The sequence below is a fragment of the Amphiura filiformis genome, chromosome 3, assembly GCF_039555335.1.
Source record: "Amphiura filiformis chromosome 3, Afil_fr2py, whole genome shotgun sequence".
Lineage (NCBI taxonomy): Eukaryota > Metazoa > Echinodermata > Ophiuroidea > Amphilepidida > Amphiuridae > Amphiura > Amphiura filiformis.
In genome coordinates this window covers 47,499,942-47,521,356 of record NC_092630.1, presented here as the reverse complement: position 1 = coordinate 47,521,356, position 21,415 = coordinate 47,499,942, and the positions used below count along the sequence as shown (strand labels likewise).

The 21,415-nt window shown below is 38.5% G+C and overlaps 1 protein-coding gene across 1 annotated transcript; it reads left to right on the top strand.

Annotated features, from left to right (window-relative positions):
• The first annotated feature begins 104 nt into the window (after window positions 1-104).
• On the top strand, window positions 105-15,522 carry LOC140148631 (uncharacterized). Its single transcript, XM_072170656.1, has 7 exons — window positions 105-464; window positions 3,420-3,566; window positions 3,955-4,086; window positions 4,740-4,928; window positions 10,069-10,194; window positions 13,256-13,405; window positions 14,182-15,522. Exons 1-7 carry the CDS (start codon window positions 280-282, stop codon window positions 14,750-14,752), a joined length of 1,500 nt encoding a protein of 499 aa, XP_072026757.1. The 5' UTR covers window positions 105-279; the 3' UTR covers window positions 14,753-15,522.
• The last annotated feature ends 5,893 nt before the right edge of the window (window positions 15,523-21,415 follow it).

Below are 21,415 nucleotides of genomic sequence, written 5' to 3'. Positions count from 1 at the left end.
AAAATATAAACAAACCCTGGACAGTCTCATGTTTTATGAATGTGCCCAAAGTCGATATTGATTTATGAACTTTGGAATCGACTATGCGAGTAGCGGCACCAAAACAGCTGGCAGTTGGCTTTTCCCGCGAATTTTAAGGCACCAAACCATCAAATCTCCATCAAAGGAACACATCAACAGGCAGACTGCACAAACACAACTCATTATTTTAGCCGATTTTAGCGTAATTAAACTTAGCAGGTTTTAGATTTCAATTGTTTTTAGAAGTACTAAGTAACCATGACTTCTGTATCGACAAGATATAGAAAATACGACGAAAATAAGATGGATAAAAGAAGAGAAGAAACGAGTCGTAAAAACTCTGGTTTGTCATGGGACAGGCGCGATCGCTCCAAGTCCAACTCTAGTAGATACAATGAGAAGTCAAGATCTTCAGGTTCGATCAGAGAAAAACTAAGGCAAAGGTAAGTTTTTTTTATAAAGTCAAGTTAATAGTTGAATATCTTTGATTGATGATCAGATCAGGTCTTCGCAATTTATGCATATCATGATATGGCATGCAGTAAATTTGATTTGAAATATATTTTTTCACAATCTAGTTTGACTTTGCATGTTTGACTTGTTAAAAATAAAATTGATCGGACTGGCTTTCAGTTAAGACCGAACGACATCATTTACATTTAACATTACTTTTGTTTTTTATGCATCATTATATATGTAATATTCATCATGTAATTGATCGGAATTGATTGCCCCTTTGTTCATGTTGTTTTTGTTAAATAGGGGTGCATATTTTTATTTTTATGCAATAAATTTAGCATTGCATTTGCTAAGTATTGCTGACTAAAAATGTTTATTTTTTATACTAGCATTCGATAGGTAAAAGTGATGCATGCCCAAAAGTTATCAAATTCATCACGACGGATAGGAGCCCTTTTTGTTCCCAGCATACACCACAAGCATGACAAAGTCAAAGTACCATCACGACCGACCTACCACATTTCAAAACTTGAAAATGCCAAATATTGAAATAAAGTTGATCAATCTGACACCAGCTGATCACTGTGGATCCTGGATCATGTTTCACAGCAGACCATTCAGAGTCTACATGTATGGCCTACTTGAGTTACCCGGTACTAAGTTATTTAGACTGACTATAATTATTATGTGTACCCCCGCGGCCCCGGGGTGGTGAATTCTCAAAATGGTCTGCCAAAAATCGCTTGCCCCCCCCACCCCTATGGCCATGCCAAAAAATTTTTGCCCCCCCTTTTGACGTGCCAAAAAACCTTTGCACCCCCCCCCTTTTACACATGCAAGATTTTGGGGAACCCGAATTTAAAACCTTAAATTGTCTTATCATATAATGCGATACACTCGGCAGTCCACGCTTTATAATGCGTGCCGGTTCGAAATTCTGAAAATTGGTGAAAGCGTGGGGGTTTAAACTATTTGGGTAAAAAGCGTGGACTGATATAAAGCGTGGGATTGAAATAAAAAGCGTGGCGCTTCTTCCAACTTACAGTATATTTTTTATTGAATGATAAATCATACTCATAGTTCCAAGAAAAATCACCAAAACTTGCACACTATGTCGCAAGATAAAATTCCATTTGATGCAGGCTCGCGCTTGTCAGGGGTAGCGTTTTAAGGGGTCTTGGGGTCCAGGACTCCTTGATTTGGCAGGTCCCCGTGATTTGGACCCCTTAATTTTGTACGTCTGTATAGAATTAGATGCCTGGACCCCTTTATTTGCCAATTTGGAGTCTGGACCCCTGGACTCAACAGGTCACCGCTAACCCTGGCGCTTGTTTACATGAATCCAGTGCAATGTACACAATATCCTCCCTGGAAGCCCTGCCAAAACACCTACGTCATATGCAAATGTCCGATTTTCCATGACGTGTTATTTTTCTTTACATTGATCGTATATGAGTGACGTCATTATCATGCATAATTGATTGAGCGAAGCAGCACGGAAGAAGTAGGATATAGTCGCTGAACATAGCGTACGTCAAGTTTCATGACAAGAACAACATTTGAATGCCATAAAAGTACAGTTATTCATTAAAATGCTTATTTTACAGTACAGTAGTAGTTTTTCACATATAATTTGCATTGTTCACGTAATGTATCAACTTAATGGAGAGAAAAACATCGGACTCGCACGTGTAAAATAGGTGCAGAATTAGGCGTACTTTATACTTCGAACCAAATTGCGTGTGACTTTGTCAGTTTACAAATAGCGGAAAAAGCAAAAAGTGGTGGGGGTCAAGAATTTTCAGTATAAAGGGTGCCTCAATAAAAAGGGTGGGGGTAAAATAAAAAGGGTGGGAGTCAAACCCCACTGCCGAGTATGTGCGAGCGCAGCGAGCAGGAAATTTTGCATATTTGAACGTGTTCCTAACGTTTTCCTACGCCTTTTTAGGGCGTAATATAAAATGGTACCCAAAATATCTGTGCCAAAAATTGCTTGCCCCCCTTTCGACCTGCCAAAAATCGCTTGACCCCCTTTTGACCTGCCAAAAATGCTTGCCCCCCTTTTGGCCTGCCAAAAATCTGCCCCCTATAATTCACCACCCCGGGTACACTTAATTATTGCACCACCCCTTAGTCAAGTGGTTGATTACAAAAAATATTGGAAAAAAAATAATATTTGAAAATATGCACCAATACACTCACTGCACAGCTTCAGGAAGCGGCTCATGAAGTTATTTTTCACACACTCTCACATTATTCGCGTGTCCATTCGACCTAGACCTTATTCCACCAAAGTTGGCGATGTTACGAGTTTACGACAGTTGAAGCTGCCAACTCACTCAACCATACATCCAGATCCAGAATATGTAGGCCCTATTATATAAATCCTCTATTTCAACTGGACTTACAATTACATCATGACTTAGTATTTAATATTGTGAGTGGGAAATGTTCATGTTCAATCCAGAACGCATCATTATTAGAGGCTGTGCAATAATTATGAGCCCTTGTGGGGAGGGAAAGCAATTTTTGGCAAGTTGAGGGGGGAGGGGACAATTTCTGGCATGGCCTGGGCGCCTTTTCAATAAAACGCTCTATAAAGGCTTAGGAAAACAGTATGGAAATGCTTATGTAAATTTTCCTGCTCGCTGCACTCGCAACATGTATCTAGACCAAATGTTAGGTTTGCAAATTTTAATTTTTATGCTGTAAATTGCTTTTTTTCTTTCTTTTTTTTAATAATTTTAGATGTGTTTTTGTGTGTGTTTTTTTTCAAAAAAATAAGAAAAAAAGGCCTTGGGGCCACCACTACTAGCCAGTAGGCACAATAATGTCAGGTCCGTTTTTATTTCAAGAGTTTATGACTGTAAAATAATACAATGTCAAAGATTGCAACCATGATATTAAATTTGAATTTTTATCTAAATTAAATTTTTCAGAGAAAACCAGAAGGACTTACAAGTACAAAAGAGAGCAGATGATTATTATAACAGTAGAAAGCTAGATAGACATGGCTACTCATATGACAGGAGAGGCGAGAGAAATCAGAAAGCACAAGATCAAAGCAGAAGTCCGACGGATTCCAGGTAAGGATGTAAACCAAACCCTTTTTGTGACCAGAATTTTGTGAAACTAAATGCATGTAACAATGATGTAAGATTGTGATGCACTTTAACAATGACAGTTTAAAATTAACACTTTAAAAATCTTGAGCAGTGTCTTTAAATAATTTTCCCCTGAAGCAACATTTCAAGGTGTTTTGCCTAATCCAGGAGCATGCGACTGGCAGTGTTTACTCTCTCTGGAAATTGGGTGCACCAAAATGAAGAAAATGAAAAAAATTCCAGAAATCGGCTTCAAAATTTCAGAGCAAACTGACAACTAGAATGAGAAAGATTGTAAGATGTGGTTGCCACTTTGCGATAATGGTTTCAAAATGTAGTTATTTCTAACAAACATTGACATTTTTTGTAGACGTCCACACAGCTGGAACAATGACAGAAGGAAACCTTGGGAGAGTCCACAGCAGCACGCTTCTAAGAAAGCACACATCGATGGCAAGGAATTCCCTCCACTTGGATCACCTCATGCCAAAGAAAATCATGGGTAAATATTTTCCTAGTTCTATTAACTTCTCCTGTAAGATTGTGCTCGGATTCATTAGAAATGTTGATTTGAACAGTATGTTCATTTTAGCGACGTTTCACCACTACACTAGTAGTGGCTTCATCAGACTGGCAACTGACTATTTTCTTTTATGGGTAACTCTAAAACAAGGACGAGGGAGCCTACGCACTTGACAACATCTTTGACCAACTCATCACTCTCTTTACGGTGCTTCCTGTTACCCATAAAAGGAAACACCTGCCAACTACTCTGATTTTTGCGGAGTCACTCCGATTTCCTGAGTTAACCCCTGAAAATGGGAGCACTCCCGATTTTCTGGGGGAAAAAAATTAAAATAAAATAAAAATTTTATTAACACTAACACTCTGATGTAATGAGTTGCCAGTCTGATGAAGCCAGTAGTGTAGTTTTGAAACATCACTAAAATGTGAGTAATATTTTTAACAAGAATTGTTCAAAATTGACAAATTTCAGTCACATTGGTATGTTTTTGAAATTTTGGTTGTTTGTTTTTATAAAAAAAAAATATAAATTCACCAATGGTTTTTCCTTCAAGTTTAAAGTCAACAGCACAGAATCATATGTAAATGTAATAACGCTACTAAAACTTACTTCTTTCTTGCCAACTAAAGATACACACCAGAGTCCAGGAACTCCCTCATGCGTGCAGATTCAGCAGAGAGTTCATCATCTAGAAGACGCATGGAGAGTACATCCTCCAGTACTGACTGGGCCAGTATGGTAGATGATTATGAGATGGATGCACAGAGGGCTAGACAAGATTTAGATAGATACAAACGTAAACTACAAATGATCCCAGGGTAGGTTACAAACTGATGTATTGTGTTTATTTCAATGTTGATAATTATTTGTTTTTATTTCAGTGTTAACATCATTATTATTGCATTATGAATAAGAGCCAACATTCATGCTGAGCTTACTTAACCAACCAACCTACTATTCAAACCACTAGCATTTATAAGCATACCCTTGTATCTGTAAAAGTGTTGTTGGAAACATTTCTAGGGTTTGAGATGATTTCATCCGGATCACTGAACTGGCAGCATGGTCAAGGGCTTAGGCAGCCGTGTAGGGAGTGTTTTACACACCCAAATGTGTAAGTTACACACCCACTTTTTACCAACATGGCCTATACTTTGTACACGAATCATTAAATTTACACACCCAGGTTTTTGAATTTTCACACCCAAACCTTCAAAACCTGCCTAAGTCCTTGAGCAGGGTGGTTCCAGTGGTGTGTTCTTGGTCTTTAAGCCAAGTGAGTGTATTTTACTTAGAACATTGGTCTTCATACTTAGTGGTTACTTACTTATTTAGTGGTTTACAGACTACATGTAGCATATTGTACAATGTAATGGTGTACAATTATTTTAGGCCGTGTAAAATTAATATTTTGGTTCTCGCCCCTCCCTCCTCAATTTCTGGGATTTGTCAGATTTTTTTTTTTTTTTAGATTTTTCAATTTTTTAGACTTTGGAATGATTTATGAAATCTTCATACATATAAATAGTGATAGGCTGTATAAGGGTGTAGTTGCAAACAGCTTAGGGTACCAGCTTATTTGATGCAGCTTGTTGTTCTGAGTAATTCGACACCAATTTTATTGAAATCGGCCAAAAATTGAGACAGTGCCGGCCAAATAACGACACACAAGGGGGGGGCAGATTTGTCCCTTATTTTCTAGTTTTAAGGGAATTGTATCACATTAAGGATTATGTAATGCATAGACTCAGTACACCGGTCGATCTTACCGTTTCCGATGTTGATTAAGATACTTCTTGCATCGATCCCGAGATGCGGAAAAAACCAATAGTCATTTTGCCCCACATAAATGAATAAATAACAAAAAACCCCGATCCCCCGAGTGGACTCACCCATCCGGTGACGTCACACACGATAATCATCCCTTATCCTCCTTGGTTTCTAGATGAGATAGACGTGTGGATTTTTCTTTACCAACGCTAAGTATCATTACGAACCAAAGGGCCGAGATATACAGTTTGTTTGTTACACCTGAGGTAAAAACCAACCAGTATAGTGCGCTAGGGAGATAGTTTTGACGACATTTTTCGCTAGAAAAGTGACAAAAACGATCCAAAAACTTAGCTTGTATGAGTGTTTCCGTTCAGTACACGGGACACACGTTTTTCAAAATGGCCGCCCTTAGGACGCCATTTTATTTTTGTTCTCACGTAAAACAACTATAGCAGACTAGTAAGTTACAATAGATGTTTGTACAGTACTGTGTATACATGTATGGTGAGTGATTATCGCTATGTTTATGGTGTGCTCTATCGTTATATCTTTCACTACGCGTCTGATGACGAGTTACTGCTAAGAGGTCGGTGGGTTTCCGAAGGGACCAGCCTGACAAATCTTTAGCAAAAGGTTTTCAGTTTTTCATCCCTTTGTACATATATTTTTATATCATACCACTACATCAGCGACAGCCACTGTGCGTGTGGGTCTGCTTATTGGGCTTGAGCTTGTGTTCGGGGTAGTGCTATACGCTCCCGATTACTACAATGTCCAGGCCTTGTCAATCATGCCCTTCCCTTGTGGCAGAGTGGGACCCGCATCCACTCTGCTACACCCACAGGGATTGCTCTAAATTTAATAAGTGTGCTTCTTTTTGCATAGGCTTATCGGACATACACTTGAGGATTTAGAAAGTAGCTTCGTTTGGGTCTTCGACACAGACAGAAAACGAAGACCAAGAAACAGAAGGCTACAGGTAAGATTGATATGGTAGGTACGAGCGCCGCCGGCAAGGGCCACGCTAAGGTATCCTCTGGGGCTCGGTCCCGGGCAAGCAGGCGGACCCTCCGGGACTGCTAGCGAGCCGAAGGCCTAGCAGCCAGCGAAAGCACTGACAAACCGTCTAAGCTAGTAGCAGGCAGCAGGGCGGTACTTGCCCTAACAGGCGAGTACCAGTCTACCAGTGAGATCTCTAGCGAGTTTCTTGCAGGTGGACACCCGTCTATTGCTGGCGTAACAGCGGGTCTAGCACCCGCGAAGTAGCCGGCGATGGACAGTATGCCAAGGGTACCCGGGCTTGCCTGGGCTGAATCTAGCATACAGCGTGCGAACGGACCTCTGGGCTTGCCTCGGCCGGTCTGTAGCACGCAGCGTGCCAGTGGAACCCGGGCTTGCCTGGGTTGATCGCACGCACGCAGCACGCCTTCGTTCCCCGCAAGGGTCGAATGAAAACGTGCATGGGTTTAGCAGAGACGATACCGGGGCTAACGCTTCGGGTGTAGTCTTAGCAGAACCAACTGGGGTTGTCACACGGCAACGATAGCCAACTACAAGTCAGCCATTCTCTCGATTCATCGGGGATTTGAAGACGGGTCGACTATCAATTCAGATGGGTCCCTAAGTCTTCTTCTCGACGGTATGTTCCACGAGCGCCCGCCAGACAGGAAGGTGGTCCCTCCATGGGACCTCAACACAGTCTTGGAGTATAATAAGGGCCCCCCTTTTGAGCCCCTGTCAAATGCGACCCTTAAATACGTCACTCTTAAGGCGGCCTTTCTTCTGGCGTTGGCTTCGGGACGGCGCTGCTCGGAGTTGCACGCAGTTTCAAGTCAGCCTCGATTTACTAACAACGGAGCGACGCTGTTTCTTCGCCGGATTTCCTTGCAAAAATGAGCGAAGTACATTCCGACACTCGCCCTCTTCCTACCCAGTATTGGGCAGGGTTAAATCAATAGTCGAAGACAGGTTGTGGTGCCCGGTGAGGGCGCTACAGCACTACCTTGGCCGAACACAAACCTTAAGAGGGGCTCATGACCGCTTATTTATCACCCACGCGGAACCGCACGGTCCAGCCGCTAAGCAGACTCTGGCACGGTGGCTGGTCCAGGTGTTGGTGGACTCGGGGGGTGGCAAAAGACGCTCGCCCCAAGGCCCACTCAACCCATCATCGTGGGCCTACCATAGGGGGGTCCCCATTGAAGAGATTTGTCAGGCTGTGTCCTGGAAGAACCCGTCGTCCTTTTCCACGGTTTACTACAAAAAGCGTAAACCAACGACCAGGCGATAAGTTCACCAGGGCAGTTCTTGGGAGATAACATGGTGGTTGGGTACCAGGTGTTTTTGCGGACAATCAGAATTCCAACATGGTAAGAACCAGTGTTTCTATTCTTAACCACTGCACTTTCAGTTCAGGGTTTTTGTCTGTTCACGTAGTCTTTCTGTTTCCGGCCGTGAGGGGGGGGAAATAGTTTGACCTCGCGATTACCATGCTACCCACTCCCGATCCTTATCAGATGCTGGCCAATCTTGTACCTCCATCCGTCGGTTACTTGCTAGATCGATCTTTCAGATGTTGATGCAAGAAGTATCTTAATCAACATCGAAGCGGTAAGATCGACGTGTACTGAGTCTAGTCCCAAACAAAAATGTTTGGTAGACTCATAACCGTGCGATCTTACCTTTCCGATGTTGATTATCCCGGACCCCGCCCCTACAAGTTTGGCGAGTAGGGGCTGCCCAAGTCGGATAAGGGATGATTGTCGTGTGTGACGTCACCGGATGGGTGAGTCCACTCGGGGATCGGGGTTTTTGTTATTTATTCATTTATGTGGGACAAAATGACTATTGGTTTTTCCGCATCTCGGGATCGATGCAAGAAGTATCTTAATCAACATCGGAAAGGTAAGATCGCACCGGTTATGAGTCTACCAAACATTTTTGTTTGGGACTATTTGGTATCTACTTTCATAGTTTTAGGTCCAGGAAGGTCATTTATGCACTTTGTGTCAAATGAAACTTTTTAGTGTCCTTAAAATTAACGGTTTTGGGTAAAATTAGGCCGTGAGGGCGCTTTACCTTTTAGCGACCCATTTTGCAACCATTTTTGATTTTTAAGTTAATCATACTAGAAATAATCATCAATCATCCATATTCTGAAATTTTCAGCCATTTATCACATTTGGTGTGGCCGTGGCACTAATTTTTAATACAGGGGTAACCTGCCCATACCAATATACAGGGGTCAACAAACTTTGTATCACATGTAAGTCAATGGAAGCGTCTCTACACATATTCAAATGGGTACCACGCACAAGTGAAATAAGGTTGAGAGTTCAAATTTGGACAGAAGATGTTATTTATCAGTAACTTTGATTTGATAATAAGAAATGATAAAATTTTAGTAGGGGGGATACGTAACAGCTATTAGGCTGAACAGCGCCCTCACATCCTAAATTGGCTCTTAAACTTGCATCAAAACATACGATTTGTGTAAAAATTGCATAAATATATCCAGAGGACCCAAAATCATGTAAATAATCATTAGAATCCAGCAAACAGCAAAGAAAATGCCCATAATTGTCAAAATAGTGAAAAATAGGGGGGTCCCAAGAAATCCCCCTTATGTGTTGTTTTTGGCCGGCACTGCCTCATTTTTCAACCGATTTTTTTTTTAATGTGTCAAAATGCTCAGGAGGATTAGCTGCTTCAATTCAGCTGGTACCCTAAGCTTTTTGAAACATCACCCTTTTTTTGGGGCTGTACAGCCTATCACTAATATAAATAAGTTTATTAGAGAACAAGCATCACTTAGGGTTTATCCATCAGAATCTCACATTTGAAAAAAAAAAAAAAGGGCCTCATCGTTTCCTCGAGCACTGTTGGGGAAGACCGAAAACTACTGACAATGCTAATTTTACATTGAAAACAAAAACAACAAAAAACACCTCCCTCCCTCATCAATTCATGAAAATCCTCTGGACGAGAACCAAAACATTAATTTTATACGGCCATAGCTTAACTCAACAAAGATACTTTACTACAGAATTGGTATAAAAAACAGCATGAAAAGAAATTACTTCAGCTTGCTGGAAACATCCACATTTTCTTTTGCATGCATGTTAAAATGAATCATTTTATTTTCATCTTGTGCTAATTTTTGCGACTCAAAATTTTTCCTTACAGACACAGGGGTAAGACTCCCCAGATAGAGATTGAGACTGAGGAAACCGTTCTGATAAGAAGACAGAAACAGATCAACTATGGCAAGAACACACTGGGTTATGACTGCTACATCAGGAAAGTACAAAGGTAAATAGATAAATACTGTCTGAAATTTGCACTTGATTACTGTAGACTATAGTACTGTTTGTGCCTAAGGGAACTTGTTTTGGAGCATATTCATGAACAAACCCATTCAACCTAATTGAGTGCCCCACTCTAGTAAGTACCCACTACAAGGGTTTCAGACTTGAAAAAAACAGTCCCTAATTACCACCACCTCCTCCCCTTTGTAATGACACATTTGGCTCCAAAAGCAAGGCCAAGGTGTCTTTAGGGTGTCCAAAATGGTTAAAAATACCTTATTCTACAAAAACAGGGTGTCCACTTCCTATTCACTCCATTATAAAATTTTAGGGTGTCCAGATTGAAAACAGGGTGTCCAAATGACACCTGGACATCCCTCTGGCTAATGCCTTTTTCCAAAGTGGTGCCAAAGTCTCTGAACTCGTGGGTTGCATCTCACTTGTGTATTGCTCTTGTTTGTAACTATTTCCAAACTGTATATCCTGTTAAGCTTAACACTTCCTACGACCAAGGGCAGCAATTTTGAAAAATTGGGTGTTTTTGGGTGCTTTTATAATAGCTGCCGTTTACTGATTTTTGCAAATAAAATTCTCTACATTGCGTAGATTTTGTGTCGAGTTTATATTATTTACTCAAATGTAACAGAATATTATTTATACAATTGCTTTTGAATAAAAATACAAATAAAATATAAAAATTGATCAGTTTGAGTAAGTGTTATTTTTTTTTTTAGTATTTCACTGTCAATTTCGAAAGCCATTTATTTTCAATAAAATAAACACTGAATGTAAAGCATATGCATGCATTGCATGTATATACATTGGTTCACTTCAACATGTTCAACTTTCACTGGTTTCAATTTCCTGACTTTCAAGTTTGGTGTAGAGCATTGACGATGACGTCAATGATTTTTCGCAGTTGAGGCATAAGCGTGTGGACAAACCGCACTTTATGCGCTTGCGTGTACGCTCTTTGCGATGAATGTTACTCGCACAATTCGATACTGCAGTCACCGAAATTTCAACTTGAGTTGAGATGAACTAAAAATCTGTGTACGCATACTGTGATTGAATATTTATTTTGATGATCGAATCTCGGACTTATGAACTATGAAATACATGTATAACAAACTTACATACAGAGGCACGTAGCCTGTATGATCACTGCTTACTCATGAAACACAGCGTTGCCCTGATGTTTTTATGGTAGGCTAAAGAGCAACCGCCCCACGCTGAATTGAATACAGTACCACGCATTGCATTGCATACATGATACTACAACCCGCTAAGACGGTCACCCAGTGGCCAACACATATTCAGACCTTCCGATGCTTGTTCATCCCTGTCAACAGCTATAACTGCTCCCAAAGTTGCCCAGATTATCATTATTCCGTAAATCCTTGAATTTACTCTCACTATCATCCAATTCATCTTGAAAAACACGGTTTAGATCAGCGTTAGCACATCGCTTCGCCATTTCGAGATCACATTGTTGAATTTTCCAAAAGGCGTCGGCGTTTCTAGATTGTTTTCCTAAAAACATTTTAGCAGCTTCGGCGAAAAGTGAGTCTTTAGCTGTTGACATGCCTTACTTTACCACTGATTTTCAAGGGACTTAGGCTATCTAGAGGCTAAAGGTCATAAATATTATAAAATAAAATTTGCCCGAATTTAAATTTTTAGATTTGAGATAAAAACACCTAAAAATGACGACGGAAGAGCAATTGCAAATCAGGTGCTTTTTGATCGCGATTTTTCGATTTTTTCATTGTTTTACTGAACAATGACTGGCGACATAAGGCAGGCAATATCGTTTTAACGTCACGTGACCCAAGTGATTCACTTCTGAATCACTTTGTCGTAGGAAGTGTTAAAGGAGAAATGCAGCTCTCCACTTTAAAAACAATTATTGTTATCACATCAACAGTTGTTTGGGTAATTAACCTTGCAAATTATACACTGCAATTAGTGATAGGCTGTATAAGGGTGTAGTTGCAAACAGCTTAGGGTACCAGCTTATTTGATGCAGCTTGGTGTTCTCAGTAATTTGACACCAATTTCATTGAAATCGGCCAAATATTGAGACAGTGCCGGCCAAATAACGACACACAAGGGGGGGGGGGGCAGATTTGTCCCTTATTTTCTAGTTTTAAGGGAATTTTATCACATTAAGGATTATGTAATGCATTTTTGGTATCTACTTACATAGTTTTAGGTCCAGGAAGGTCATTTATGCACTTTGTGGCAAATGAAACTTTTTAGTGTCCTCAAAATTAACGTTTTTGGGTAAAATTAGGCCGTGAGGGCGCTTTACCTTTTAGCGACCCATTTTGCAACCATTTTTGATTTTTAAGTTAATCATACTAGAAATAATCATCAATCATCCATATTCTGAAATTTTCAGCCATTTATCACATTTGGTGTGGCCGTGGCACTAATTTTTAATACAGGGGTAACCTGCCCATAGCAATATACAGGGGTCAACGAACTTTGTATCACATGTAAGTCAATGGAAGCGTCTCTGCACATTTTCAAATGGGTACCACGCACAAGTGAAATAAGGTTGAGAGTTCAAATTTGGACAGAAGATGTTATTTATCAGTAACTTTGATTTGATAATAAGAAATGATAAAATTTTAGTAGGGGGATACGTAACAGCTATTAGGCTGAACAGCGCCTCACATCCTAAATTGGCTCTTAAACTTGCATCGAAACATACGATTTGTGTAAAAATTGCATAAATATATCCAGGGGACCTAAAATCATGTAAATAATCATTAGAATCTAACAAATAGCAAAGAAAATGCCCATAATTATCAAAATAGGGGGGTCCCAAAAAAGCCCCCTTATGAGTCGTTTTTTGGCCGGCACTGTCTCATTTTTCAACCGATTTTTTTTTAAAAGGTGTCAAAATGCTCAGGAGGATTATCTGCTTCAATTCAGCTGGTACCCTAAGCTTTTTGAAACATCACCCTTTATTTTGGGCTGTACAGCCTATCACTACTGCAATACAATGTCCATCTGTGCACATGATCTTCATAATCTGATTCTATTGTTACCATCAGGAGATACCGGGAAAAGGGAAAGCATCCAATCACACCCAACAAGTTCCAGAAGGTCAGTCGTCGTTCATGGGATGGGCAGATCAAGTTGTGGCGCTTGGCTCTACATACGTATGACACCCAGGACGTGGCCCACACACATGAGCAATTCAGGTATTTGTTTAGTATTGTACTTGTTTAATATTGGGTTCCATGCCAAATGCCAGTGCCATACAGATAACAAATTGCCTTGGGAAAACATTTTTTTTTTTCTTCACAAGCGATTCGGTTTTAGCGGCATCTATGATGGTTTAAATCCGCCCTTGCCTGATCTCTTGATTATATTTTGAGACTGAACCAGGAAGTCAATGTCTGCGACTCCCACCAAAAATGCTCTATGAAAATAATTTAGACAATACAGAAAAAAGGATTGCTTAAAATCATTAAAAATTGAAAATTAATGATCTATCAGTGGTAGACTTGCAGGCATGGACGAAAGAGATAACATTAACAGACAATTTCCAAACAGTCAAAGTCTCAGCATCACCTGATAATGAGGGCTGATTGTTCCATGCGTGACTGCTATGCACGTACCATGTATTTTTACAGTCTTTCGTGTATACGCACGAAAGTAGGAAAAAGGAGGAAAGAAACCTTGTGTGATTTCCTTATAAGACATTCCCTTCAAGATAACGGACATTCAAATAAACCAAATTGGACAGAATGCACAATTGGGGTTAATAATTTTGCAGAAATCTTTTTATTCTGGCAAATGTCAAAGAACCAATTTGTGGATTCCTACCGAAATTCTAACTAACCATGATCATTCTTGGCAGACTTTCTTATGATTTTAATACATGTAGAATCTGATTTTAATTGTTTAAAATTGTGATAATTGCATAAACACAGTATAAAACTCCCATCTTGTTCACTTTTTCTTGTTTCTACAGAAAGGAATTGACCTTCCCTGAGAACACAACCCAAGATTCACTAGAAGCCGATCCCAAGACGGATGTTGAGCTCTCCTCCCTGGATGCTTCCATGAATTCATTGATGAGTGACTGTTACCTTGCAAGCAATGAAAACAGTTGCCCAGGTACACCCACTATGGACCTTGAAAGAAGCAAAGATGACTTGGAAGAAAGCGATGATGATGAAGATCTTTGCACAGATGAAGTTTGTAGCACAGCTGATAACACTACAGCTGGTAACACCACAGCTGAAAAGAACGCATCTGATGCAGTCACTCCCACCTCGACACCAGCAGATCTTGAACAGGAAACATCGGTTCACCGCCGTTCACCGCAACTCAATCCAACAGCCCTTATGGCAGCCCTCAGGCATGCAGCATCTTTCCAACAACCAGAGTCGTGTAATTCACAATCCATCCAAAAGGTTTCCGTCGGCATCAACGAAAATTTAAACAATATTAGTAAACAAGTGCAAAAGTCTGGCACTATCATGGATCATTTTAACTTGGATATGTGTTTTCTTGGAGATGATGAATTGGATCTAAGTTAATTTATGATGTTATCTTTAGATTTTTTGATTACCAATCAAACAAATTTATTTAAATGCAATACAAAATTGGTTGAACAAAAATGGTGTTTAAATGCAAGTTACAAAGTCGTTTGAAACAAAAATTACATTGTTTTGTTCAAATGCCCTAGTATTGGAAATCATAAAATGTGCACTTCTTCTAGGAGCAGTAATGATGTACTGAGCTGAGAGATGCTATTATAAAAATATAAAATTCTCGATCATGAGAGCCAACTTGGGTATGTTCAGATATGCTTCGAGCGTTCTACGTAAAGACCACACGCTTATGGCGCAAGCACATCTTTTGAGAATTTACCAATCACGGTCTTTGGTTGTGCAATTGTGTTGTTACACGTAAAGTACACTGACGCAACAGCATGCAGATCAAGAAGATATTTTGCCTATAGTAGTGCTAAAACAGATCACAAGTCTACCTTAGAAGATACAAGATATGTGATCCAAGAAAGCCTAGTGCATGTATTTATGAATGACATTATTTACAGGTATTGTTTTTTGAAAAGAAAGAATAAGAGATACTGATTGGAAAGTAAGTTGTATTGTTAATGTTGTTGGGGAAGGGGGTGGAGAACTGGAGGTGAGGGTATGGGGATGTGCGGCAGATTCAGGGTGTACTATTTTCAGCCATTTTAGTTTACAATGTAGACTCTGGTGCATTTTTAGTCATTTCAGTTTATTGATGGCCCTCAATTTTATTGAATTTTTTTTTTAATTTTAAATTTAAAATTTTATTGAAGAAGTTGTAATTGTAATTGTTATTTGCAAAAATTGGTATAATTTTGTCAAATTTGGTTTAAAGTCAGGAAGGACATCCCCACCCAAACAACTGTTAAGACCCCCTTCCCCTGGAATATTATCAAAGAGGTTATGAGAATCTGGACTCTGATCCACCAAGTTTGTATCGCTCACGGAAGACAATAGTGAACCTCCAGATTATTTCCCCATTTAAAAAAAATATATTTAAGAAGTGTGCTCGTTGTTGTGCTGATAGCAAAGTGCTACATGTATTATGCACAACCCTTTGAACAATCGAGCTTAAATTACGGTTTGATTTCAGGCGTTGCCAATAAATGCCGAAGGTACACTGTTTTGTTCTCAACTTCTCAGATGCGACAAGCCAATATGGCAGATACACCATATTGTTAAACACTTGGTTATTTGGAGTCCAGTTCTGTATAGCCTCTGATGTTATACTAGTACCAGTGTACCATACATATCAATATGGTGAAGACATACATGCGTAGTACATCATTTGTATTATATATGCAAATCTGTAGGTTTTAGAAAATGTGGTATTTGAAAGAGTGACGTAATGAAGAATCATTTAAAAATTGAATGAAAAAAAATTGTAAAATGTGAAAAAATGATGAAAAAAAAGGTAACTCTGTCTGACTGGATCAATTTGTATGCCTACACTTGTGGAAAGAATGAGCCTGTTGGGAGTATGATGGAGACCAAACAATATTCAAGATGGAAACATAGAAGGTTCAAATAGAATATAAATTTGGATCTTTTTTAAGTTGTGTACTTCAGCCAAGTTATAAGTCAAGATCAACCTTTAGGGAACAAACTAAAAGAACAAACAAGGAAGTTACCGTAATACTATTATGTGTCTCATCTCAAGTTGAGAGTAATGCCCTTGCCCTGTTGGATTTTGTCATGTCAGATTTGTTAGTGCTTTTGAATCACCAGCGTATGGACAAATCCTTCAAGGCATGTGATTAGGTGAGTGCACACAATTCAAATCTGCCAGTGCGGCATTAACTCTAAACTTGAGACGAGACAAGACTAAAGTTTTGTTTTTCTGACCCCCTTCCCATCTGTAACAAAACGGGAAGCAGGTCATGGTAACAGACAAGCTGTACTTATTTTTTTACTCGGGGAATCTAGAGTATAGAGTAGATGAGTGTATTTTTGATACTCGATAGTACCTGGACGATCCCCTGCTACTTTCGAATAGCCTGTGACATTCTTTAACGTGCATACTGCATTTATGTCAGAAATACATGTACACATGACCGACGGCTTAAAATGCCCTCCGAAGCACTATGCATGTAGAGCGAAGTGCCTTGCTGAAGGACGCAAAGAGCCAGTCGAGCTCAAGTGGACCTACTCAGATTTCGAACCTGCGACCCTGGGATTCACGGTCCAATACTCCTCATAGGAGAAACATCAGCATTTTAAACCCCATTCCCTCCCTACTGAAATTAGGACTTCATTGATATTTTTGTTTGTTTTCTAATCAAGATCTTGGCTTGATCACATTGGTTTGTGGTACATCACAAGGATCCAAACAGTGACACTTTGTGTTGTAAGTGGAATAGATGTAGTAATAGCCTAGGTATACAAGTTCAATTGTTCATGTATATTTGGCTATTCCAGTTGAAATCCATTCACCCTCTGTGGAAAATATGACCTTAATCTCCCACACAGGGACTCTGGAGTGTGAATTTCAAATGGGGTTACCGGAATGGATGACTTCATTTGAAATCTAAACTGAGCTCAAAAAGAAACTTTTTTTACATTTTTTACAACTTGTGAATCACAAGGTCATATCTTAAGATACTGTCAATCAAAATGAACCAAAATTACACACAGGAATACCTTAATACTCTACTCAAAACACATGTCAGTAACCAAGCAGTTGTCCAACTGACACAACAGCAAAATGCACTGTCATGGGACAGCTTCCTGGACTTCCTTCACTTTCACAGCCCAACATTTGGCACCCAAGACAAAAAAATCTGTGAGAATGCACACAAGATCCTTGCACAGATGATAAAACGGTGCTGCTTTCTGCTTTTCATACACTTTTTTCATGAAACGGCTGGGCTGTGAATGTGCTCCAGGAAGCTGTCCCATGTCAGTGCATTTTGCTGTTGGATAACTGCTTGGTTACTGACATGTGTTAAGAGTATTGAAGTAAATCTGTAATATTGTTCAATTTGATGGACAGGATTTCAAGATATGACCTTGTGAAAAATCTGTTTGAGCTCAGTTTACATCCCCTGTGAGGGGTTAAGGTAATGGATTTCATCTAGAATAGCCCAAAATTAACCTGTGACAAGTCGAGCAATGCATTGATGTATGCTCACTCAATTCCTTACTGTGTGAAGCATGCTATATAAAGTTTTTTAACAACATAAAAAGTCAGTGCTATTTTTACCTCCAAGTGACCTTTTGTCTTGGTCATATCAAGAAGGCTTTACTTTTTATATTTAGCATCTAGTTAAGCTGTTGTTTTTTATATTAATATTATTATTATAGTTTATATTATAGAATGTATATAAAGTGTTGCATGTATTGTTGAAAATGTTTGTAGATCAGATTTTATACTAAAAAACCAAAACAATGGGCTGGGAAATGTATACTGTTAGATATATATATCTTTCAAAATGTGCCATTTTATGATGATATGTGATGCGATCAAGCAAAATCAGTCGGATTCGGAACTCGGAAATATTGATTTTGAGATATAGCCAAACAAAGGAAATTTTTCCTTTTGTTTCCTCTTGTTTTTGGAACTCTTTAATTGCTCATATCTTTGAAACTGACTGTTCAATTTCAATGGGGTTTTCTGCAAAATGCTGCTTTGTAAATGCTTTTCACTATCCTATAAGAAGCTGAAAATTTAATATTTCCGAGTTCTGACTGATTTTGCTTGATCGCATCACATATGAAATTGATACGGGGATTGCACATGCTTGTGATCTGTCAAAGGGAAATATAGATGTTTTTAGGCTGGTTAATCTTATACACACACATAAAACAAAATGTAAATGATTTATTTTTCACATAAAAGCATTTTGTAAAAATATATTGCAAGCCATATTTTTGATAGGCTTCAAGAACATGAAAAGAAAAACTGGCTTTATGGTTGAAATAATAAATGTTGGAAAATAATGGTTAAGGTTCCCTGACTGGCCGTAGCTCGGACACCCCAAGCTAAAATATTTTCAGGCCTCTTTGAGAAAAAATTTGGAAGCGATTCTATTTATGAAGTGATAATCCAAAAATCTACAAATAGTCACATCCACATACGTACATGTATGAAACATGTATTTCGCAGAGAAAATAGTCTTCTCTTCCGCATCATTTGTTGGTCATCATTTTTCTGGGAATTATCTTTTGAGTAACACAATTTCATCAATTGGTGGAGCACTATCAGTGTCCCACACAGTGATAGACCTGCAAAATAGATGAACCAAGATATTTGTGACCGAGCGACTGCGCTTTTCGAGTGGCGCACCACCCTAACCAAACATTCCAAACAATTATTTTTCCATGGCCTTAACAATAATTTGTGTTAGTCCCATTTATGAATCAACTATACAGAATAATTTTTTTGAACAAAGATCGGATGGATGGAGGTCAAGTATTTAATAGATTAGCAGAAGTTTATTAGCAGCTTAAGGAGTATATTTATACAACCAAATACAGTTACAAAGTATTATTGTTTGTTTAAAATATTGTAATTAATGTAAATAGACAAAACGTGCAAGTGTTGTTGTGTATTTCTTTCTTTTTTTAATGTGCTACAGGAAAATAAAAAAACAAGATGTTCAGTAAACATTCATGATATTATTAAATTTTGTGATTTTAGGATTTTTAACAGTATGGTTCAATAGATATCTATAGAAAATGGATACAATTATATCTTATTAAACTATCACTGACGTGGAGCCACTTTTTGATAAATATTTTGCTGATAGGTTGAAACCGGAACCAGAATGTATCCAAGTAAAGCTACCAACCAATCTCTGTCAAAACTTGTAGGATCACAATCATCACATAACTTTTTAATTCAATTTTCCCAGATTTATTAAAACAAATAAACAGGAAATATCTAATCTGGCCTCAAAAAGAAACTTATAATTTTTCACAAGGTCATATCTTCATAAAAATGAACAAAAATTGCACACAGGATTACTTCAATACTCGACTCTAAACACATGTCACTAACCAAGCAGTTGTCCAACTGACACAACAGTAAAATGCACTAACACGGAACAACTTCCGGGACCACATTCACAGGCGAATAATTGGAACCCAACAAAAGAAATCTGTTGGGCTGTGAATTTTGGTCCAGGAAGGTGTTCCACGTCAGTGCATTTTGCTGTTGTGTCAGTTAGACAACTGCTTGGTTACTGACTTGTGTTTAGAGTAGAGTATTTGAAGTAATCCTGTGTGCAATTTTTGTTCATTTTTATGGAGAGGATTTTAAGATATGACCTTGTGAAAAAGGCCAGTTTACATGATTGGTAAGTGAAAGTCGTACTAATGAAATGTAAAATGAATCGCCATGAATTGTAAGCAAGTTATCAACTAATGGTTCAGTTTTAACTACAAGTAAAGTTGAGAATCAGTGGTTGTTTAGCAGCTTTTATTTACATAACATTTTTATCTTCTATTTTAGAACCGAGAAAGCAATAAGCATTTGTTAAAATCATTTTCCATAATGTATATATTGTGTAACAATCAAGTCATTAATGTTTAATAAAACTCAGGAAAACTTAAGTTTTGTCTCCGTCCTCCACCTCTCTTTGCTTTCTAATTGCTTTAAACTGCCTTTGATTACATGGTTGGTAAGTGAAAGTGAGGGCTAAAAATCTAGGTTTGTCTGGTATTTCATTTTCGAGTCTAAAACCTAAATAACCTTCCTGTGGGTGGCATTATGCCTTAAATTTTCAAATCAGTGCAGAGGAAGTTGGATATGAAATTTATATGATTTTTCAAAATCAGTCAAATTTCATAAATTTAACATAATTTTGGGGTACATTTTTACAATTCGAGGGTTGATAGCCACAAAACCTCAACACACAATCATCTGCTCCCACAAAATGAGCATAAAGTCGCTAGGGCACTAAGGGAACAAACCAAAAGATCGATGACGTCCTATAGTTTCATTTCTCAGCCGACCCCCTCCCTCCATACCAGACACGTAATATAATAATGAAATGTTGAAAATTTTGACATAATGATAATGACACATTCTCAACTTTTCTGTTCAGACCAATGTTTTTTGCTCGTGTTTTTGTACAAACGTAATCGAATATTTTTACCCCCTAAACGAAAATTATAGGACGTCATCGATCAAAAGGTTTGTTCCCTAATTAATCATGACAAAATTCAATAGAAATTGTGAAGAATATGTCATAATGAGTTGCTTCTGAACCCTCGAATTGTATATTCGGATGTTTTTTTTTTTTTGCTGTTTACTTTATTTTAAGGTCTCTTTCTACTACAAAAATACGTTGTACATTTTTCTCTCTCTTTTTATATAGTCCGCCGCGTTTTGCATCCTTATATCAGTCACGTTTAGGCCAAATGACTTTTCTGAATGCGTGTTAGGAAAGTTACATGGGGTTTTTTTCGGCATCTACTGAAGATAATATTCACGTCACGTCACGAATCATTTCTTTTTACTACACTGAGATTTTTTTCTCTCTGATAGTATCATCCCGTTGCGAATTTTTATTCTCTTTCTACTAAAGTCGCGACTATTTTCAGCAGAACGCGTGTTATAAAATCTTTGTGTACATTGCAAATAAAAATGATAAGATTTCTGTAAAACTTATTTATTATTATTTTATATAGCAAAGATTATCAGGACTGTGAAGGAAAAAA

Bases quoted from the DNA above. Each gene is read 5' to 3' on its own strand.
- LOC140148631 (XM_072170656.1), top strand. From the start codon at position 280: ATGACTTCTGTATCGACAAGATATAGAAAATACGACGAAAATAAGATG. The intron at 3,567-3,954 runs GTAAGGATGTAA...CATTTTTTGTAG, and splicing joins AGAAGTCCGACGGATTCCAG to ACGTCCACACAGCTGGAACA. The intron at 4,929-10,068 runs GTAGGTTACAAA...TTTTCCTTACAG, and splicing joins AAACTACAAATGATCCCAGG to ACACAGGGGTAAGACTCCCC.